The 21780-nt window shown below is 40.2% G+C and overlaps 1 protein-coding gene across 3 annotated transcripts in view; it reads right to left on the reverse strand.

Annotated features, from left to right (window-relative positions):
• Nucleotides 1-21780, reverse strand: part of SMCHD1 (structural maintenance of chromosomes flexible hinge domain containing 1) — a 187044-nt gene that overhangs the window by 152812 nt on the left and 12452 nt on the right. For all 3 annotated transcript variants that reach the window (XM_032772509.2, XM_075062953.1, XM_075062954.1), the window contains exons 2-12: nucleotides 20845-20920; nucleotides 19643-19804; nucleotides 17274-17356; nucleotides 17049-17179; nucleotides 15848-15962; nucleotides 15570-15689; nucleotides 7474-7640; nucleotides 2894-2987; nucleotides 2452-2662; nucleotides 1058-1178; nucleotides 788-971 (exon numbers count right to left, since the gene is read on the reverse strand). In XM_032772509.2, the coding sequence (XP_032628400.1) occupies nucleotides 788-971; nucleotides 1058-1178; nucleotides 2452-2662; nucleotides 2894-2987; nucleotides 7474-7640; nucleotides 15570-15689; nucleotides 15848-15962; nucleotides 17049-17179; nucleotides 17274-17356; nucleotides 19643-19804; nucleotides 20845-20920 (1464 nt within the window). The remainder of the gene's footprint in view (nucleotides 1-787; nucleotides 972-1057; nucleotides 1179-2451; nucleotides 2663-2893; nucleotides 2988-7473; nucleotides 7641-15569; nucleotides 15690-15847; nucleotides 15963-17048; nucleotides 17180-17273; nucleotides 17357-19642; nucleotides 19805-20844; nucleotides 20921-21780) is intronic.

Here is a 21780-nt window from a genome sequence, read left to right on the forward strand (position 1 = left end):
AGGGCTCTTCCAGGATCCCCGCAGCGGCAGGAAGCCCAGTGGAGCCCTTTAAATCCCGCTTGCAGCTCTGGCGCCGGGGCCGGGGCCAGCATTTTAAGGGCTCCCCGCAGCGGCAGGAAGCCTGGTGAAGCCCTTTAAATCACGCCCACAGCTCCAGCTGTCGGTTTGAGGCGGCATTTAAAGGGCTCCTCTGGACTCCCCACGGCAGCAGGAGCCCAGAGGAGCCCTTTAAATGCAGCCCCGGCCCTGCTGTCGGAGCTGTGGGCAGGATTTAAAGGGCTTGGGGTATAATTTTTAGAATACGCGGTTTTCGCTTTACACGATAACCGCAGAATGGAACCCCAGCGTATGATAAGACTTGCCTGTAATCAAAAAGAATATAAAATGAGCACTGTACACTGCGTAGTCCGTGTTGTAATTGAAATCAATATATTTGAAAATGTAGAACATTCAAAAATATTTAATAAATTGTAATTGATATTCTATTGTGTTTTTTTGAGTTAATTGCATGAGTTAACTGTGATTAATCGACAGCCCTAAAAAACCCCCACAAGGTTTGTGCTCATTTTTCAGTTTTTAAAAAGGCTCAACTTTAAAGGCTATTAATACTGACATGGATTGCTATTGCAAAGTTCTATGCAAGTTTCCACAGTGACCTGTCACTGGAAACAGTGCAAAAATTTAGTAATATGGACAAATGAGCACTAAGAAGTGTGATGAGACTTCTTAAATCACATTCATTGAATTGTGGCAAGCAGAAGTACAAATTAAAGATTAAAAGCATTACCTGTCCATTGAAGACCCTTGTAAAAAGAGTGTTTTTGTCTTTTAACTTCAGTTCCAGGTCCATGAAAGTAAGCTTGTTTGTGCTGACCTGAAACTTATCGTTGGTAAATAATGTGCCAGAAATTCGATTGTAGCATTCAATTGGTGCAAGTCCTCTCTTCTTGGGAGGAGCACACCAGTCAAAGCTTAAAACAAAAAGGTAAAATAATTAGAAACTTCATTTTTTGAAAAGCAGTAAAATGTTTAAATTGTAGACCTGGAAATTTCTTACTCTTCTACACTTGTGTATGGTATTAACCTTCCATTCCAAAAACATTCAAAAATAGGCCTTTTTCCCCTGGCCCCTTTTTCTACAACAAAGCAGTCATCATCGTCGTCATCATCTTTTAATCCTAGATTTAAAGGAACACCGGGGTTACCATAACAAAGCAAGTGCCAAAACAAGAATATATTGCAATCTTTACCTTGTTTGTTAAATAACACATGCATTCTGTGTACGGTGAAACTATTTAGTAGGTGTATACCACAGAGGGAAAAAATAATTACCAGTAATTCTGTTTATCATATGCCTTTTCTTTCCCCAGGTTAAAATTCCTATTTTACACTAAATGGCATCTACCAGGGAACAAACGCATCCTTTTGTTGAATCAGATCTGCTTATCTTGAATATCCAAAACAATGGTTTCCTCCACAGACTCACACCTACGTTCAGACCCATTTTCAGAGGCAATCATTTTAACACTAGAAACAAAATCTGATTTTGTATTTCTTACACCCTAGTTATTCCTACAGCTTCCAGCAGTACAGATATCCAGCCAGCTGACAGCAAAGCTGTCATGTACAGCCTTCCTTAGTTGTACATGAGTTTAGCCCCAAAAATCTAATTCTCACAGAAATGAGGCCTAAGGAAGCACAAATATTATGTATGCACACAACTTTCATAATTTAGTTCCAGGTTTCTCAAACAAGGGTCGCTGCTTGTGTAGGGAAAGCCCCTGGCGGGCCACGCCAGTGTGTTTATCTGCCCCATCCGCAGGTCCGGACGATCGCGGCTCCCACTGGCTGCGAATTGCTGCTCCGGGCCAATAGGAACTGTGAGAAGCAGCACGGGCCAAAGGACTTACTGGCTGCCGCTTCCAGTGGTTCCCATTGGCCCGGAGCAGCGATCCGCGGCCAGTGGGAGCTGCGGTCATCCAGACCTGCGGACGGGGCAGGTAAACACACCAGCCCGGCCTGCCAGGGGCTTTCCCTACAGAAGCAGTGACCCCTGTTTGAGAAACCCCGATTTAGTTCATTATATAGTTTATCCTAAAACTGAAATCGTAAAACTTAACTTGAAAAACAGGACTAAATCTCAGCTTGGTTTAAATTGCCCCCCTCCCCCTCATATGTTTTCACCACTCAGTTTCTAATTCATCTCAGTACAAAGAATTGTGAGATGGCTCAAGATGGAAATTTGCCATAAAAAAATGGATGAAGAGTTTCTCAAAATTTGAAGATTACTTTCTGAAGCAAATACTATATTCTTGAGTCTTTTAAGCAGATTCTACAAATGATGAGAACTGGAAATATGCATGTAGCATGTTGACAGAAATGTAGGATTACATATATAAAACTGTTCCCAAAGTTGTTAAATTTAAAATTAGTTAGATTTAACTGACTTACGTGATGGAAAGCATGGATCATCAGGATATGTTTCTTTATCATATAAGAAAGGATGGTAGCGGATGATGCCCTCCACTATACCTTCTCCTTCAACATGTGACTTAAACTCAAAGCTATCTGCCGCAGAATTTATATATAATGTCTGCATGTCATCTTTGATCTCTCTAAGGTTGACCATCCTAGGTACCTTTCCTTTTTCAAACATCAAAATCTAAAAGAAAAACAAAACAGGCATAATTTTTTCCAGTCATCAACAAACTATATCCAACACAAAATGTCACAACTGGTTAACTACATTTTTTAAAGTAATTATCATTAAATGTCTCAGTTTTCCATTAAATCACACACATCTTTCAAACACTGCAGTATTTCAGAGCTATTAACAGTAAATATAATTACAGCAATGTATTAATGACATAATACGTTACCATATATATCCCACCTCAATATCAATGTTGTTGAAAGGTCCAGCTTCTTTCACTGTAGCATTAGTTTCATTTCCTTTTGGTCCATGGATATAGTAATGATAGATATGTCTGAAGTTATTAAAAAAAATATTTTAACTAAATCAAAAACACACACAAGAAAAACTAAAGCAATCTAAAGTGCAAAATTTACAAAGCCTAAATATATTCATAAGTGTTTTTATATTAAACAGGTGTGGGGTTTTGTTTTTTTTTATTTAAATTTAAACTAGTTCTTGGTATTGTTGGATACCCAAATTCAACAGCATTAAAACCACATGGTGAAATGAGTAGGAACAGTGGCCAAGCTATGTTAGCTGTATTTAAAGGTACATTATTTTTCTTTCACCAAGTGAAAAGGCCAGGGTACTTAGATATCTAATCTCAGACTTATCAGAATAGGTGAAACACTTGCATTAGAGGAAAGATTTGGAAATATTTCGATACCTTTGCAAGGCAATAAGTGACTACAGTGATATGTATTATTTTGATGGCAGTTTCCAGGGTCGGCGCTTCCATTTAGGCGACTGCGCCAGGATTTGGGAGAGCAACATTTGCTGCCTTCAGCGCCCCAAAGACCGGGAGCGCAGAAGGACCCCTCCCCCACCGCAGAATTGCCACCAACGACCGGGAGTGCGGAAGGACCCACTTTTGGCCTATGGCGCCAAAAACCCTGGCGCCACTCCTGACAGTTTCCTTTATAGAAAGGTACAACAATAAAACTACTGTAAAGCATTTTGAAATCTACAGATGAAAAATGGTGTATAAGAGCAAGGTATTTTTATTTATTCTGATGATCAGTTTTGTAATGGTGCCAAGGTTATCTACACAATAATTAGAATGTCACAAATAATCCTTATGCTTTCTTTCATTATACTACAGTATGAATAGGTGTGCATTAGAGAAATTATCCTTCTATAATTCTTGTTCTCTAAAAGGTATATAACCCAGTTTTCAGAAGTCTTGAGAACCCACATGTGCTATATTGTATATTCTGAGTCCCAAATCCTGTGAACATTAACAACACATGTAAACTGTTCCAAGGACTTCAATATTTCAATAATTACCCAACCCTTTAGGTTTCAGCGGGGCTACCCATATACATGCCTAATTTAGCCACATGTGTACTCTCAATAAAGCCTACAGTTATTTATTTATGGAAAATTACTGGAATATTTAAGTCGATGGGACTACTTGTGTGTATAAAATTGAACTCATGTGCCCTGATTCTGCAATCTAGCCGATTTAGAAAGTTACAAAAAGATTTTTCCTTGTAACGTTCAATGAAAATTCATACACTGAGGGAGTTTGTAGATTTGACAAGTTTTAGACTTCTTCATAACAGAGTCAAACTGGGTGGGGGAGAAAACATGGGTTAAGTCTGAGGGCTTGGAGGAAGGGGTGGAGTGGGCAGGCTGAGGGTTGAGCCCCATGCCCCTGGTGCTTGCACAGTAGGGGAAGTTGCAGTTGCTGCTGCGCAATGTATTTCTCCTAGCCTACTTGCCTGCCTCATTGCCTGCAGTGCCAGTGGGCTGTGCCTGGGTGGAGTAAGGCGGGGGCACGTCCCAATTGTAGCACTGTACTGTATGTACAGTATGTTTGTAAACACACAGCACGTACATACTATCTCCCTCCTCCCACAATTCACTGTTGCTTTATGGCCCAACAGCCCTGCTCAGGAATAGGGCTCTACACCAAGTGCTTGCAAGGCCACCAGCTGCCTGCAAAGCAGCTGTGGGTGGTGCAAAGCAGAGGCCCTGTCTTGCGACAGAATAAACAATGTGTTAATCTGTCCCCCTCACACCCACTTTGCTGGAGGGAAGTATGAACACAGGGGGAAGCAGCCCGCCCAAAGCACGTTACAGGAATAGAGAGCTCCAGCGCCTGCTTCACTGTAGCAAGGGGGAGAAGCGGCGTAGAGATGCACAGAATCTGGCCCTGCTCCCATGAAAATCTGTGAAATCCACAGGAGCTTTGCCATTCACTTTAATGCCAGCTGCATCTCTTTGCCCCTACATGCGCACAGCAGAGAGGTGGCACAGCCCTGCAGCAAACGTTATTTTCCTCCTCTTACTACATTGGCTGCAATGCTGCCCGGGTGCTGAGAGCATGGTTACAAGGGGAGATACAGCAGAGCCAGTTTTCCAGGGCACCCTAGAATAGAGGCCTTTAGTCCTCCAGCAGGACTCCTGTGAAGGTAAGAACCTGCAAGAAAGTAAGAACCTCCATAACTAGTCCCAGCCCAAACACAAAGGGTTTCCAGTAGGACGGCAGATTACCATGGAGAATGACATAGGTTTTCCAAATTCTTTCCCTTGCAATAGTTGATTGATGCTGTATGACTCCAACCACTCCAGCCTGAAGGGAGTGAAGAGTAGCACATGCATGCACGTCCGGAGAATCATCACCCACAGCATCATGAGTCAAATACATCCAGCAAGTGATAGTGGAGTGCCTAGCAGTAGCAGTACCACTAGCAGCAAGAAAACCAGGAAACCCATGAGTTTGGGTACTAAATTAGACATTTTAAAGCGCTTTGATGCAGGTGAGCATGCAGTAGACATTGGCATCGCTCTAGGTCTTTCTTTGATCACTGAGAAAACAATTAGGAATAATGCCAAAAAGCTCAGGGCTAGTGCTCAATGTGTAACACCGCTTAGTGCTACTACAATAATTCGATCAAGTAGTAGTTTGCTGAAAACACAAAGCATCTTCTCTCACTGTGGATAGAGGACCAAAACCAGTGGAACATACCTCTAAGTTTGCTAGTGATACAAGCTAAGGCAAAAAGTTTGCATGACCATTTGAAGAGAGACCAAGGTGAAAGATCACAGAGACTTTCACAGCAAGTCGGGGATGGTTTGATTGGTTCAAGAGGCGCTTCCACCTGCATAACATCAAGATGTCCAGTGAGGCGGCTAGTGCTGATGCTGCAGCAGCTAAAAGAATTCCCCGACTATCTCAAGAAAATAATTGAGGAAGGTGGCTATTCCCCTAAAAAAGTCTTCAATGTCGATGAAATGGGCTTGTACCGAGAGAGGATGCCTGAGCGGACTTACATTTCCCAAGAGGAGATGACAGCGCCTGGATTTAAAGCAGCTAAAGATCGTCTAACCTTGCTTCTAGGTGGTAATGCTGCTGGAGACATGAAGATGAAACCACTGACAGTGCACCAATCTGAAACACCATGCGCTCTCAAGGGATTTTCAAAGGAACACCTTCCGGTCATTTGGAGATCCAATAAGAAGGCATGGATAACTGGAGCTATTTTTTCAGAATGGGTGACTCTCTATGCTGTCCCTGCATGGAAGGAATATTGTGCCAAGGAAAATCTTGATTTCAAGATTTTATTGCTTATTGAACTGTGTGAAAGAGTCAAAGTTGTCTTTCTGCCACCTAATAACACGTCACTCATCCAACCCATGGACCAAAGAGCCATCACTGCATTTAAGGAGCATTACTTATGACCAGCTCATCAGAGGCACTGATAGGGAAGGCAAACCTATGATTTGGCAATTTTGGCATGACAACAACATCCTGAAGTGCATCAACACCACTGGTAAGTCCTGGGCTGAAGTTACTCAGGCATGCATGAATGGTGTGCGGGGGAAGTTGTGGCCTGAATGTGTCAATGACTTAAAAGGACTTAAAGATGTTGTCCCCGCTATGAAGAAAGACATCCTCAGCTTGGCCAAAAAAGCAAGTTTTGATGAGGTGACAGAAGCCGACCTTTCATAACTTCTGCAATCACACAGAGAAGAGCTAACCAATGAAGATTTGATGCAAGTAGAGGTGACGAGAGCAATGGAAGAAGAGGGCCAAGAAGAAGAACCACCAATCCATCGAAATTTGACTGCCAAAGTCTTTTTGAAGCTTTCCAAATGATTGAAGCTGGCTTGCAAATCCTTAGTGATGACGATCCCGACAGGGAACGCAGCTCCAAAGTGATTAGAGGAGTTGGTCATCTAATGACTTGCCATAAAGAAATTTACCGGTGGGGACAGGGAGGGAAAGGAAAGCAAAATAACAATCCCTAGATGTGTTTTTTAGAGTTCAGAAAGTTCAGCAGGAACAGCAAGAGGAGCAGCTGGACAATCCACCCTCTTCCACTCTCTGACTCCATCACCTCAACCAAGCTTCATACAATGATGATTGTAGTATTAAATTGTTTCTTTAAAATTGTTTAAAACTTATACCTGTATTAAATTGCTTGTTTAAAATTGTTTTAAATGTACATAATGCCTTTTGTCTGACAATAAAAAGACATTTTCCTGGAAACTAACCCCGCCATTCCCATTAATTCTTATGGGGAAATTGGATTCACTTAACATCGTTTTGCTTAAAGTCGCATTTTTCAGGAACATAACTACAATATTAAGTGACAAGTTACGGTACTGAATTCAAAGTCATTAGAATATTTATCATCAACATTATTAATAGTAAATCCAAACACAAATTACATCACTAAAAGTGTAAGAACAGATTATAGTCTGACTTTGCATAAGAGGTTTTTTTTTAAATAAGAAACATCTTTTACAAAAATTAAATGTTGACTCACGCCAATTGCCTTGTCCAAAGATTAAAATAGTTTTTCAAGTACTGCATGTGATCTGGTTGTACACCTGTAACGACCACCGCAGTGAAACTCTTCTTGTCCCTTTCTTCCATTATGAGACTGTGTAGAAATCGTTCATCATCACTGGTGATATGAGCAGAGTCAGATGGCTAGAAAAAGGGGCCAAAAATAAAGCAAAGACAGGAATTGAACAGTATACTTTTCTAAGCCCCTCTATACCATTTCAAAGATGGGTGAAAAAAGTCCTACCAAGCATATGGAGGCAAAAATTGCAAAACACTCTTATAGCAGACATTACATGGCAGGCTAATCCTCTTTGTTTAAGAGCGTCCTACTTAATTAACTGTCAGTATATGGTGCTCTCAGTTCAGAAACCTTCAATCTATCAACACCTATGTAATTCTATACAAGAGTCTTACACTGCCACTTCATTGTAGTAACTGGACATCTTCCAGTAATGCATTAAGCCAGTGGTTGTCAAACTTTTGCACTGGTGACCCTTTCACATAGCAAGCCTCTGAGTGCCACCTCCTCATATAAATTAAAAACACTTTTAAATATATTTAATACCATTATAAATGCTGGAGGCAAAGCGTGGTTTGAGGTGGAGGCTGACAGCTCACGACTCCCCAGGTAAAAACCTCGCAACCTCCTGAGGGCTCCCAACTCCCAGTTTGAGAACCCCTGCATTAAGCTACGTGACTAACTTATGTTGTGTGGTTCATTCTCTCTCTCTCATTGTCTAGTGGGGAGAAATGTGTGTAGTGTTTTGTTTTTGAGGCTTTCCTTTCTATGCATACATGCTGCTATGGGTTTAAATTAGAAAAGGTAAAGGTCCAAAAAGTGCACTTTGCACATGAGTGGGAAGTGGAGAGCCCTTAGTTCCTGCAGGCGTTTGTTCCACAGTCTCAGTCAGGCCTCACCACAGTTCTTTCTCCTGCACAAATAATCTTCACTCTTTGATAGGAAGTTCCACTGTGCCTAAGAAGAGGAGCAGTCCTTCATCCTGGATCCTTAGGCCATCTTTTAGATATGCTGGGCCCAAGCCACTGGATACTGGATGCACTATCTGACCCTAATGCTGTGACGCTGTGTCTGGGCAAGAGGTTGGCCGGACATCTGGAGTAGGTCAAAATTGTCTTGCAGTATGGGGTCATCATAGCAACAGTAGCCTTGTCCTATCTTATGTTGGATATTTTTCTAGGGATCATGGTGATCCACTGGAAAGCACAGAGGAGATTTCAAGACTATCAGAGGAGGGAAGCATTTGGGAGAGATCCTAGACTCATGCCTCTCCTAGAACTTTGCATTTGGCATTCTCTGTGACGGTAAATAGGTCTATGGTCTGGTTCCCCAATAGTCAGAATATTGGGTTGAGAATGGATTTCCACAACCACTGCATATTGCTGGTTATCATATTTCTGTTTCTGAAATTTATGAGATCTTTGTTAACCCCTGGAAAAGGCAGGGCCACCAGGGTCACTCTATGTTGGTGACACTAACCACGGAATTAGATGGCTTCCAGACAAGTGGGAACAATTGTGTACCTCCCTGCTTGCTGATATAGTGCATTGCTGACATTACACTACACTACAGAGTTCTGTAGTCCAGCTAGGACCACTACACAGTCCAATCTGATGGACCTCAGCTCTCTAAGATTTTCACATGTAACATCTAAGGAACATACTCCTTGGATTTGGAGGTGATTCAGATAGATGCCCTAACCTGTCCCTGACACCTCCATAGTAAATGTCATTGCTGGGAAGGGGTCAAGGAGGACACCCTTTTTCTTGCATTCAAGTGGTCTAGCCATTAGGTGACTTCTCAAAGGACTTGAGATGGTACCGTGATCAATCTATTCATGTAGTGTTTGGTTGGGGTATGCACTGGCCTTGGCCAATGTTGGAATGTCTGCAGTGTATGTGAGTAGATAGGAGAAAAGTCTGGCAAACAGTGTTACCTAGGTACATGTGCCCTAATAACCACAGGCATGGGCAAGAGCATCATGTAGTATCTTGTCAGTGACTGAAAGGAATTGAATAAGTCCTCTGATAGATATGCTTGGGCTGACTGAGTTGAGTAGGGTTCCTATTAATTCTATTCTCTGGAATTGTGTGAGATGATTTTTTGTAGTTAACCAGAAACCCTAACTGAGAGAACAGGGAAAGGACTTGATTTAGTGTTGTCCTGGTCTCACCTGGCACTTGTCTGTGATCAGCCAGTCACCTAGGTATGCATAGACGTGAAGTACATTACCCCTGCCAGGTGCTTGGGAAAATACTCTCAGTGCTATGTTGTGTCCAAAGGTTAGAACCTAGGTCCCACTATAAATCTAGAGTACTTCCTGTGGTCCAGGTGGGTGGCAATGTCTAGTCTAGAACAGGATGAAGACACCTTTCTTCAGAATGAAGAAATACAGAGTACAGAAGCCTTTTCCTCTTGGTATTCCTGAGGCAAATCTTCTAAGGCTCCTAGACAGAGCAATGAGGCCAGTTCTGTTTGCAAAAGAGTCCCTGAAAGAAGGCAGGGAAGGAGGTAGAAAACGGAACAGGATGATGATATCTAGTACCTATGTGTCTGTAGTATTGCCTGTCCATGCTTGAAGGAATGAGGCAAGGTGCTTCTGAAGGAAGTACTCCGTTGACTTGGTGTAGTTCTTGACCAAGTTGTCAAATTTGCTGGTACACAAATGGAGCTCTGTACATAAGTAGAGTGGAGAAAAGTTCGCTTCCTCTGCTGTTTCTTGACACTTATTAGACTATCTATAATAGGAAGACATGCACTGTCTTTCTTGATATTAAAGGGGAGTGGGGTACACCAGAAATGTGCAGATTCCAAAAGATTACAGAATTGCCTTGGAATTGTTAGTGAGCATAGAGCATTGTTTTCTCACTAAATACCGCTATTAATTCCTTCAAAGGCAGCGAAGAGTCCTGTGGCACCTTATAGACTAACAGATGTATTGGAGCATGAGCTTTCGTGGGTGAATAGCCACTTCGTCAGATGCACCCACGAAAGCTCATGCTCCAATACGTCTGTTAATCTATAAGGTGCCACAGGACTCTGCTGCTTTTACAGATCCAGACTAACGTGGCTACCCCTCTGATATATTCCTTCAAAGGGCAATCTTCAGTAGTGATTTGTAGTTTACAAGAGATGTCCCCAGCATCTCTTGTAAACTACAAAGGAGGTGACAAAGGCTGACAAAGGAGGTGCTGTCATCATCATGAATAGGTCGGAATATGAACAAGAGGCTGCTAGGCAGCTCTCTAACTCCACATTCTACAGGCCATTACCCTCTGATCCCACTGATGATTACCAAAAGAAACTACACGGCGCATGAAGAGACACCACCAGTGAATGCTAAATTTGAGTTCGGAAGTTAATGGTACCTAAACCAAATAGTTTATGAACAATCAAAATACCTAGCTCTCGTCTAACCCCTAACGCCCTTACTCTACTTGCGCTTATCTGATGACATCTTCATCATCTTGGACTCATGAAAAGAGCCCTCGAGGAATTCCACTGGATTTTAACAATTCCCATCCCACCATCACTCAGCCTAGACAATCCAACACAAGCCGTCCATTTCCTACGCCACTACTGTGCTAATAAGCGAGTGGTCACAATAACAACCCCTATACCGCGAAACCCACTGACGCTATATTACCTAGCAATGCCTCCAGATTCCATCCAAGACAACACCACATGATCCATTGTTACAGCACAAGCTTTAAGATACAACACGTATTTGCTTCCAAACCCTCAGAAGAGATAAACACTACAGATCTCTATCAAACGCACTTCTTAAAATATTAATACCTTGCGAAGTGAAAAAAACAGATTGACAGAGCCGGAGAGTACCCAGAAGACACTTACTACAGGCAGCAAAAAGAAAATAACAGAACGCCATTGGCCATCATCTACGCCCGAACTAAAACCTCTCCAGCAGCTCATCAAAGATCTACAACCTATCCTTAAAGATCATCCCTCACTCGCACAGATCTTGAACAGGCCAGTCCCGCTTACAGAACAGCGCTCAACCTGAAGCAAATACTCACCAAGCAACGCACGCCATACAACATAAAACCTAAACCTTGCAAACAAAGCCGATGCCAAGCTCTGTTCCACACATTCAAGTGACACCATCATAGGACCTAATCATATCAGCCGCGACCATCGGGGCTCATAATTCCTTGCACATCTACCAAGTCGTATTATATGCATATGTGCCAGCAATGCCCTTCTGCTTGTACATTGGCCAAACGGACGTCTCTAGCAAAGGAAGATAAATGGCGCAAATGTGACATCAAAGAAGCTATAACATGTCAAACACATGGCGAGAAACACTTCAACCTCTCTAACCATTCAGTGAAGGACTTTAAGGTGGCATTTTTGCAACAAAAACTTCAAAAACGACTCCAAAGGAGGACTGCTGAACTCGAATTAATATCACTAATACAATTAACTCCAGCCGCCTTAAACAGAGACTGGGAATGGTTGGGTCATTACTCTAATTGAATCTATTTCCCTATGTCAAGTTCTCCTCACACCTTCTATGGGTCATCTCAATTATCACTTCAGAAGTTTTTTTTTCTCCTGCTGATGATAGCTCATCTCAATTGACTAGACTCTTCCTGTTCATATGCATACTTCCACCTTTTCATGTTCTCTATATGTATAAATATCTCCTGTCTGTGTGTTCCGTTCTATGCATCTGAAGAAGTGAGCTGTAGCTCATGAAAGCTCATGCTGAAATAAATTTGTTCGTCTCTAAGGTGCCACAAGTACTCCTGTTCTTTTTGTCCCCAGCATGGTCACCACAGTGGCCATGGATCTAGCTGTGTGATGTCATCTGCACCCAACAACATATTTGCCATCAATCATCCCTCTTTTACAATGTCCTCTAGGGACCCTCTAGCCTCATGAGGGAGCTTGTTGATAAATAGCTTCACTTTGTCCCATGTTAAAAAGTCATATTTGGCAAGGAGAGCTTGGCAACTAGCCACCTGTAGTGATGTACAGCAGTTGGTCTTTCTCCTGAACAGATTCAATCATTTGGAATCTTTGAATTCAGGTGCATTTGTGCCATGATTTTTCTTAGATGGCCAAGACCATTAGAGTTCTGTGGTAGGATGCAAACAAAAGTATTTAACCCTGGAAGGTATAACCAGGCATCTTTTCTCAATATGCTCTGCTGGTGATGGTGCAGTGGCTGCTGTTAGCGACAGGGCTTGCAACGGGTCTAGTAATCCCTTATTTATGAGGAAGGCAATTCTGGCAGGACCTGCTGGTGATCAGATATTGAATGGCTTGAGAGATTTTTCAGGTATTATCAAAGTTCCAATCTCCAGTGAATCTGCAAATCATACCAGGAACTCTTGGAATGTTTTGAAATCATCCGGCATTATCATCTGTGCCAAGGCAATTGCTTTGTCACACAAAGAAGTAAGGTCTTGGAGGGGGCGGGAGTGGAAGAGGCAACACCAGTCACTGATAGGTTTGTGTGTCTAGGTCCCACTCCTCCTAGTACTCTGTCATCTGTACTCTTGCTAATGAGGCTATTGGAGGAGGAGATCTCCTCCAATGGAGGCAAGCGGCTCCTTGAGGCTTGGGAAGATAGATGCCAGAACAAAAACAACAATAAATATGGAGATATACCTCTTTCACAGAACTGGAACGGACCCCAAAGGTCATTGAGTCCAGCCCCTTGCCTTCAATAGCAGGACCAAATACTGATGTTGCCCCAGATCCCTAAGCAGCCCCCTCAAGGATTGAACTCACAACCCTGGGTTTAGCAGGCCAATGCTCAAACCACTGAGCTATCCCTCCCTGCTAGAGTGCCATACTGTACGAATACACGGGTGGAACAGTAGGTTCTTCTGGCAGTACTGCTCAAGAACTGTATGGGGGAGGACTTCCTCCTCGACACCAGTAAGGTGTGCCACTATGATGGTGACAAGGAGTATAACTTCTTCAGAGATGGTGCTGGGGCTTTTGTCAGTATCAATGACAGTTCTGCAATCCATGATTATTCCCTCAGTGCTGGGGTCAACATTGGCAGTGGGGCCTTTGGTACCAGGTGGGGTACTAATGGAGTCTGCTGCACTGCAGTATGCTCTTTTTCCACTCATCTGCGGAGCTGGACATGTTTTGGAGTGTTTATTCCCCAATGCTTTCCTGTCTCTCTACATAAGAGGACACCAAGCTCTCCTTTGAACTTCTGTGTTCCAGGGTGTCCTCTTTCAGTGGCCTTCTTTGATATCTTAGGCATTACCTTTGATGTGAATGGTCTTGATGATTCCAGTACTATGGTCAGCGCCAGCATCAATGCCACTGTTAGTTCCTTACTCAGTGCAGACTTCTCCACTGACATCTTGGGCACCACTTACCTGCTCAGACCACTGAAGGGCGCATGTTTGACCAGCAGGGGGAGTTGACCTTGGAGCTTCTGGGTTCTATGCTACACTCAGATTTTTCTGAGAGATGGATCTTGTGTCTTCCATCCTACCATTTTTAGGTACAATGGAGAATGAAAGGTAAACAAAGCCACTGCTTAGAATGTCTGATTCACCCAGGCATACACAGTACTTACTGTGTCTATCTTTAAACAAAATTAGCCTATCACAGGGTTCTGAATCTGCCATCTTGAGGTTCTTGTACAAGGGCTGTCAGTATGGGGAGGTGGTTTGGTGATGTACAGGGAAGTCAGGTCAAAAAATTTAGATCTAGACAAGGATTATCCAAGTCCAAAATGTTGTAAGTAAGAGAATGATAGTTGATATTAAATGTCTCAGATGCTTAAGACAAAGACAGCTCATGCTAAAGTTCTCAACAAACAGACACAGCGAGGTAAGAGGGTCACAGTCACCCTTCCCTTTATGGGAAGCACAAGTAGGCATATGGTACATGCATGGCCCCACTAGATACTACTAACAAGAGGAAGATGGTCTCCCACACATGCACGCCTACAGTGAGAGCTACACTGACACATACTCTAAGAACTTATTTTATTTCTTTTCCTCTTCTCCATTTCTGTCAAACACTCCATTCCCCACTCCTCCCCTCCCACCTCACAGTATTAGAACCTCAGGGTCACTCTAGACATCCAGGCCCTTAGCAAATCCTGCCAGTCCTTCGTCTCCAAAATGTATGTATTCCTTCTTATCGCTACAGCAAAAACTTTGGTTGATGCAGTCATTTTTTGCCTTCACTACTGCAACCTACTTCTCTCTAGTCTCCCACTTCAGCAGCTTCAAAAGGATCTTTCTAAAAATCAGTTCCTTCTCCTGCCACTCTAGCCATGTCAGTCTCCTCTCTAGATTTCTTCATTGGCTTCTCACCTTCCAAATCAATATTCAAGCCCTTTATCATCGTCAAAGTGCTTCCAGCTGTGCCCCTGCTTACATCTTTGGTCTCATTTTTTTCTTCCCACACTCCTTTTGAACCTCTCCCCTTAGATTTTACTGTCTTTCCTCTCACTCTCATTTTTAATTCTTCTTCCAAAATGTCAGGAAAATGGAACAGGGCAGGACTGACCATTCAAATTCCTCCTTGGCTCTTTACATCCACAAGCTTTTCAATGATAAGTCATCAAGGTTCAAAATGAACAACAACAAAAAAACCTCCTGTGAACCTTTCACCTATAAATAATGTATAATTCATGTATAATATTTTGATTTGGAATGTACTCTCGTTCTCTAATTTAGACTATAAACTCTTGAAGCTGGGATATTTTCCTTTTATGTTTGGTACTAAGCCAGCACATTTGTAGTAGTTATTATTAACGATGCCAAAGCATTTTTCTCCAGATAGTACCTCAAAGCAGCACAGTGACTCTGAAAAAGCGTCACTTACTGACTCAATCAATTCTTTGCGTTATAATACATGGTAGAAGACTCACATGTGAGAAAACCTTACAATATACTGCCATTAAGTTCACTTTGTTAACTTTTATACCCCAGACACTAACTGTGTGCATGTGACATATGTATGCTTGGAGAACTGTTATAGGTATACTATACAAAACAAACTAGTTTTCCTAGGAAAGACGTTCACTTAAAAAAGCATTACTTTACCTTTCTGTTTCTAATGTATCCACTATATATTGCTTCTTTGTTTTTCTCCTTCTTTTCAAAATCCTCTTTAGAAAGGAAAAGCTCATGGACATCATGAGAATCTGCAGGTTTGCTTATCATCTGTTAAGTATTAAAGAAAAAGAAATTTAAAAATCACAGTTGGAGACCAAAATGCATTATTAATAAGACAGTTCAGTGATGTGGTAACAGATGAATTACCTCAATGTCATTGTGTAAAGAAATGCTAATAATTAAAATACGGAAATCATTCTACTTACTCTGGCAGACTGCCCAATGAAGAACACAGCTTGTTTGCCTCCAACACCAAAATATGAGATGTCACTATTTAAGCTGCGAGGCACTGGAGGAGGGCGTACATATCCTGAATGATCACTAAAAACAAAACTGTCTTTAATACTTTTTTCAAAACACACATCACAAAACTGCTCAAGGATAAACACCTCCTGTAATCATCATCGTCCCTAAAGTTTTTCATTCAAAAATTTCTCATTCAAGACCTCAGATCTATGTTAAGAGCATACATTTAACGTTGCAACTAAAACCCAGGTTGTAGTTTTATCAATCTCTAAAAAGAAAAAACAAAATTATTAAACTGAAATCATTTAGGTCACAATGTATTCTGATTAACATGGCTGCCTAGCAAAACTGTTTATAGGTTTCCCCCCACTTCTTCCCAGTGAACCACGTATACAATTTTTCTACCCTTCCTGTGGCAGGGTAAGTCTCTGTTTGGTTTTCGGCATTTTAACTCTTATCTGAATTACTTTTATTCTTTTAACCATTTTGTTCGTACTCATAGGCACCCTACAAACTACAGAAGGAAAGTGACTTGATTTAGTCAGTTTCTTTCTGTATCAAGTTCTTTTTATGAAGACATAAGGCACAATCTTAAAAACATTTCTCATAATTGCCAGATCTGTGTTAAAAACATTTGAGATACCATGATAACCATTATACAGAAACTTAAGATGACTGAATGGTAGAAGAAGACATATTAATCCTAGGATTAATCCATAGCTTCCCCTTTGCATACAGTACGTGGAACCGCTATAAAGAAACAGACTGAGAAGTTAATTTCTCTTCATAACACAGCCCCTTTTTCACCACAGATTTTTGGGTCAGGAAGATGAGAAAGGTTGCCGGACATCCCTTTGAATAGCTTAGGTATGTTCCTGGATTCCCCACTGGCACTAAACCCTAATATAGCAGCATCCACCAGTAACACTTTCTACCATCTCCAGTTGTTTTGAGCACTCTACCCCGTCCTAGTGAACAATGACCTGACCTCAGTTTTTCATACCTTCATCACCTCTCAGCTGGGCTACAGCAATGCAATATACCCAGACATGAACCTGATATTAGTAATTCTCTATTTTAAAAAATGTGCTCTGTAAAGATCTTCACAACTTGTCAGTTTTTCAGTTGTGTGATTAAAAACAACGTATAAAGCTTTCTAACCTTTCAAAGTCACCTTGTCTTGTAAACTTTGATAATCTATACACAGCCCAGTTGTTAAGCTGCTTAGAAGTCATCCCTCTTCCATTATCAATCACGGCAACGGCTGGTTTTCCTTGAGACTCATCAAATAACTGTTTGGAAAGAAAAACAAGGAAAACCAAAATAAATACATGAAATCCTAAATTTGAATAGAGTATAAAATAGAGTATTCCTTTTGTATCGTACCAATTTTATCTGTATGCTTCGAATACCAGTATTTCGAGAAGTAGCTGACAAAGAATTGTCAATCAACTCAGCAAAGGCAAATGCTAAGGAAAAAGAAAAAACTGTTAGTAATTATTGATCTCTAAAAGTAGGAAAATACCCACATACTTGAACCAGTGTTTCCTGGTTCAAGTATGACTCCCAGGTAAGTGTGCGCAATATATGATTGACAATGAAAAATACTTGATCCACCATCACTTGTTTTAAGAGTCATTCATGTGTGTTTACTAGTGCTTGCTGAGCATGTTCAAGTCCCCTACAAGGCAAGTGGCTATTAGCTATGCATGGGAACATAACTGAATTAAAGGGGTTCCCCACCCCACCCCCCAACACAGGAGACAAACCTGTTCCTCCCTGTTCATTGGTGAAACATATTCTGGATCAGTTATCACAAATCAGGAATGAATTTCTGGGATACCAAGTGTTTAACAGACTGCCTTTCATCTACAAAATTTTATGGGAGTCTGGATTCACTAAAAAAGGGATTGGGCACAGGTGGCAAAATTTACAGAAAACAAAATTATTTAAGTTTAGTCAAGACCACAGAAGATGAAGAAAATTGCAGAGGGAGCTTAAAAATTTGGTGAATGGAAGTACAATAGCAGATTTGACAAATGCAAGGCAACACACGCTGGAAGTAGTAATCGGAACTTCTCAGACAACTTTTAACATCTCAGTAAAAAAGAACAGGACATCATTGCTCAGTTAATACCTTTGCTCAGTGTGCAGCAACAATAAAAAAAGCAAAATATTAGAGTGCATAAACTGATGATGAGCAATAATAAAAATTAAAATGCCATGATTTAGAACAATCTGTAATAAGATGTTACTTGCTGGTAATTCCACCTCAAAAGGAGATATCACAGAAGGAGGAGATGGTCAGATATGGGCAACAAGTGATAAGAAACATGAAAAAACCTCTATAATAAAGAGTTTGAAAAGATTAGGACAGCTTACCTTAAAGGAGATCTATAAGACTGGATGAGATAATAGTATACAAAATAATGAATAGTTTACAGAGAGCAGATCAGGCACATCTATTCACCCTCTCTAATACAAAAACAGTAGGTACTCAATTAAATTGAAAGGCAACACATTTAAAACTGGTAAGAGGAAATACTCTTTCCACGGAACATACAATTAGTCTGTGAAACTCATTGCCACAACATATCATAGAGGAAAGGGGCTATGCAGTATTCAGTAGAAAGAACTGGACACACGCAAAATAGTATAAATTAAAATAAATAGCCTTAGAAAGGGTTATAAACCCTTATTGCTTCAGGAAATAAACTAATTTGAAATGGGGATTAGGAAGAAACTTTCATCATGTGCGGGTTATTCCATAACTGCCTACTGCTAGGCTCTTGCACCTTCCTCTAAGGCACTTGGTACTGGCCACTGTTGGAAATATGAACTACTTGTCTAAACGAGTAAGTCTTTTCCTATGTTCCTAAAACACTCCAACTGCCAAAATAATAGTCATCAACAGACTAAACCAAAAACTGCAGAAGAAAATAGGAATATGGTAATCCAAAAGATTGTAATTGGTTTTGCTGCTCGTGAAAAGAAACAAGGATAGTTGTGAGCCACATCTTATTATAATCCAGAATTCCATGCATGAAGTGATGTGCATATAGTTCTATGATTGTGATTTTTCTAGGCAGTTCTGAGCCTAGAAGGATATGCATACTAAATAAAGAAAGCTAAAGTTTAGTATTATTTAATTAAGTTGGTACACAAATTAATCTGTACCTTGAAATGCAGCAATGATCAGAAAAAATGACCAATGTACAAGTGGTACCTTCTTTAAAGAGTACATCAGTTTACTTTATTAACAAAGACAACTAGTTTCTGTTTTTTAATCCTGTCAGCCCGGAACAGCCAAAACACAGATAGGGACAGCGAGCAGGCTTATAGTCAGACTCATGTATCAATAAATTCAAAATACAAAATCTACTTCAAGTGCAGGCACTAGAAAGAAAGGCTGGGCTTTCATCTCTCTGGCTGAGTTTGCAAAATTCTCAAATGACAAAGTATTTTTGCTTGTAAAATAAGAAAAATTCTTCTGCAAGTAACGTGTGCAGTAAACTTGGAACTTCATGATGCTATCTTTAGAGTCACTTTCTAAACCAGAGTTTAAAAGTAAAGGTGAACTTAAACTGAAAAAAATTGAAGTTTAAATGCTCCAACCGAAGTGACAGAAGGTAAAATACAAGTGAAATTATTAAAGACAAGAAATGCCTTGCTCATGAAGGTCCTTCTAAGGTAAATGATGATTAATAATACATGAAAAACAGTTTTTAGATTATAAAAAAAATCTGAATACTTACGCAAAGGATTTTGCCCTTCACTAGCATAATATTCATACATGCCACTTTTAATAAGTGTGTCATAGTGTGGTAGGAAGTCAATTCGCTCCTTTGTTGCTGAAAGTAGTGTCTGGTCAACTGACTGTAGCAAATACAAAGTAACCCCTTCTTGAACAATTTCATCTGCAATGGAGTTAAAATATTAAATACAAAGGAAAAATGCCTCCAGATATTTCCTGCCCCAAAATCTGGAAGATAGTTTTAACGTCTGATGCACCTCTTTTCTCTTTCCACTATCTATGAAATGTTCCAAGGAGGAACAGTAACGTAATTCAAAACCTTTTCATATCCCCAAACTTAATAAAGTCAGTACTTCCAATTGAAGTACTAACGCACACTCTTTGCAATTTCAAAGTTTAGACTTTTATTAGCCGAATGAAAAACATAACACCATAATGTACAGTGGAGAAGGCATTTTGTCATAGCCAAAATGGCTGAGATTTCCTTCCAGGTTTGCAGCAAAGTTTACATTTTGGTTAAACAGAAACAAAACAGAAGTTTGGCCAAAAACCAAAACCCTCTACAAACTTAGAAAATTAATTAAACAAATGTACACAGTTATATTGGAAATACTTTTTCAACTTTATCTATAGTGTTCCTCGTTTGCTAAGGTTATAATAAATCCACTACAAGAAAATAGTGTAATTACAGTCACAATGAAAGCTGATCTGTGTAACAGTAACAAAATGTTCTGTGCCACTGTCCAGGTATGCTAAACCCACTTTTTGCTCTAATTGCATAAGAAATTAAGCTTCACGTAGAAAGAGATGCCATTTTGCAGACATTACTTGTCATGTAACTTAACCACTTTGTTAGTTTTTCAGTGCCTCAATGGTTCCTGGAAGAGCTGGCATTATTTAGAATTGCAAAATAAAAATACTAACCTTAACCATACATTGCACATTATACTTGCACATGGAAGTACTTTATCTGATGACAGACAACTAAAATAGTTTCCATCATCAAAAACAGTGTGTGTGAAATTTGTTCCAAGATGGATTTTCATAACAATTTTGCAAGGCATTATTATATAAAGAAGCTTTGCACTTCCATTTGCTCTTGTATATGTAGCATAGGAATACAGTTGATACATAGTTGATAGAGTTATGCACTAGACAGCCGTTTTGGAGTGAGATATATGGTAAATAATGTATTACACTTACTGAAGTTGTCATCTGTAACCTCTTTTCTATTGGTGGTTGTGATAACAAAGTTATCGTCAGAAGAAATGCAGAGTGCCTACAAAATCGTAAAAAAGTCAGTTATAAAAATCAACTGTTACATAAAGTGAAGATAAAAAAGGAAGGAAAACGTAAAAAGGAATGGTCTCCTTTCCATTCATTTGGTCATCAATGAACAATGATCAAATATGCAATACTTTGCCCTTAACATTATTTTAGGAACTGACAGAATGCAATCCAATTCCAAGAGTTCTTTTTCACTTGCTGTTACATCTTTGCACAATCCTCTGGTATGAGAAGTTTTCCTTACATGATTTAAGCACCATCAACTAGACAGCTGTGCAAAGCTTTGCGCAAGGAGACACTGTCTTGTAGGCAATCATCTTAGAGCCTGACACGAGAAATATGAATAACCGTAATTTAAACTGCATAGCTACAAATATTAATGCTCATGAAATAACCCATGCCTAGTATCTGACCACAATATAAACACAAAGGGAATTATACATCAGTTAGAATGGTATTTCTTTTACTTCTTCTAAAACAACATTTTCATTCAAAGTGGCCATTTGTTCTCACATTACAATAAATAAAATAAAAAATAAAAATCAGTTTTTTATAATACTCTAATTTTGAATACTGCAGTCAAGTCCCATCAAAGTTTTCTCTTTTCCAAGTTTAACAATACATTTTTGGTATTATCATATGCCTGACATACCTCTGACAATCTTCATTACCCCTTAACTATATCAATCTCTGCTATAGCTTTCTTCAAAACTTGTACTTATTAGTTTAAACAAATGTGTACTTTTCTTTGATATGGTAACTTCTGTATTTTCTATACTTCTAATATATACAAACATCTTATTTGTCACTTCAAAATGATGCTGCACACCTAGTAAAATATCTTAATTTAAC

This window comes from Chelonoidis abingdonii, chromosome 2 (genome assembly GCF_003597395.2).
Source record: "Chelonoidis abingdonii isolate Lonesome George chromosome 2, CheloAbing_2.0, whole genome shotgun sequence".
Taxonomy (NCBI): Eukaryota; Metazoa; Chordata; order Testudines; family Testudinidae; genus Chelonoidis; species Chelonoidis abingdonii.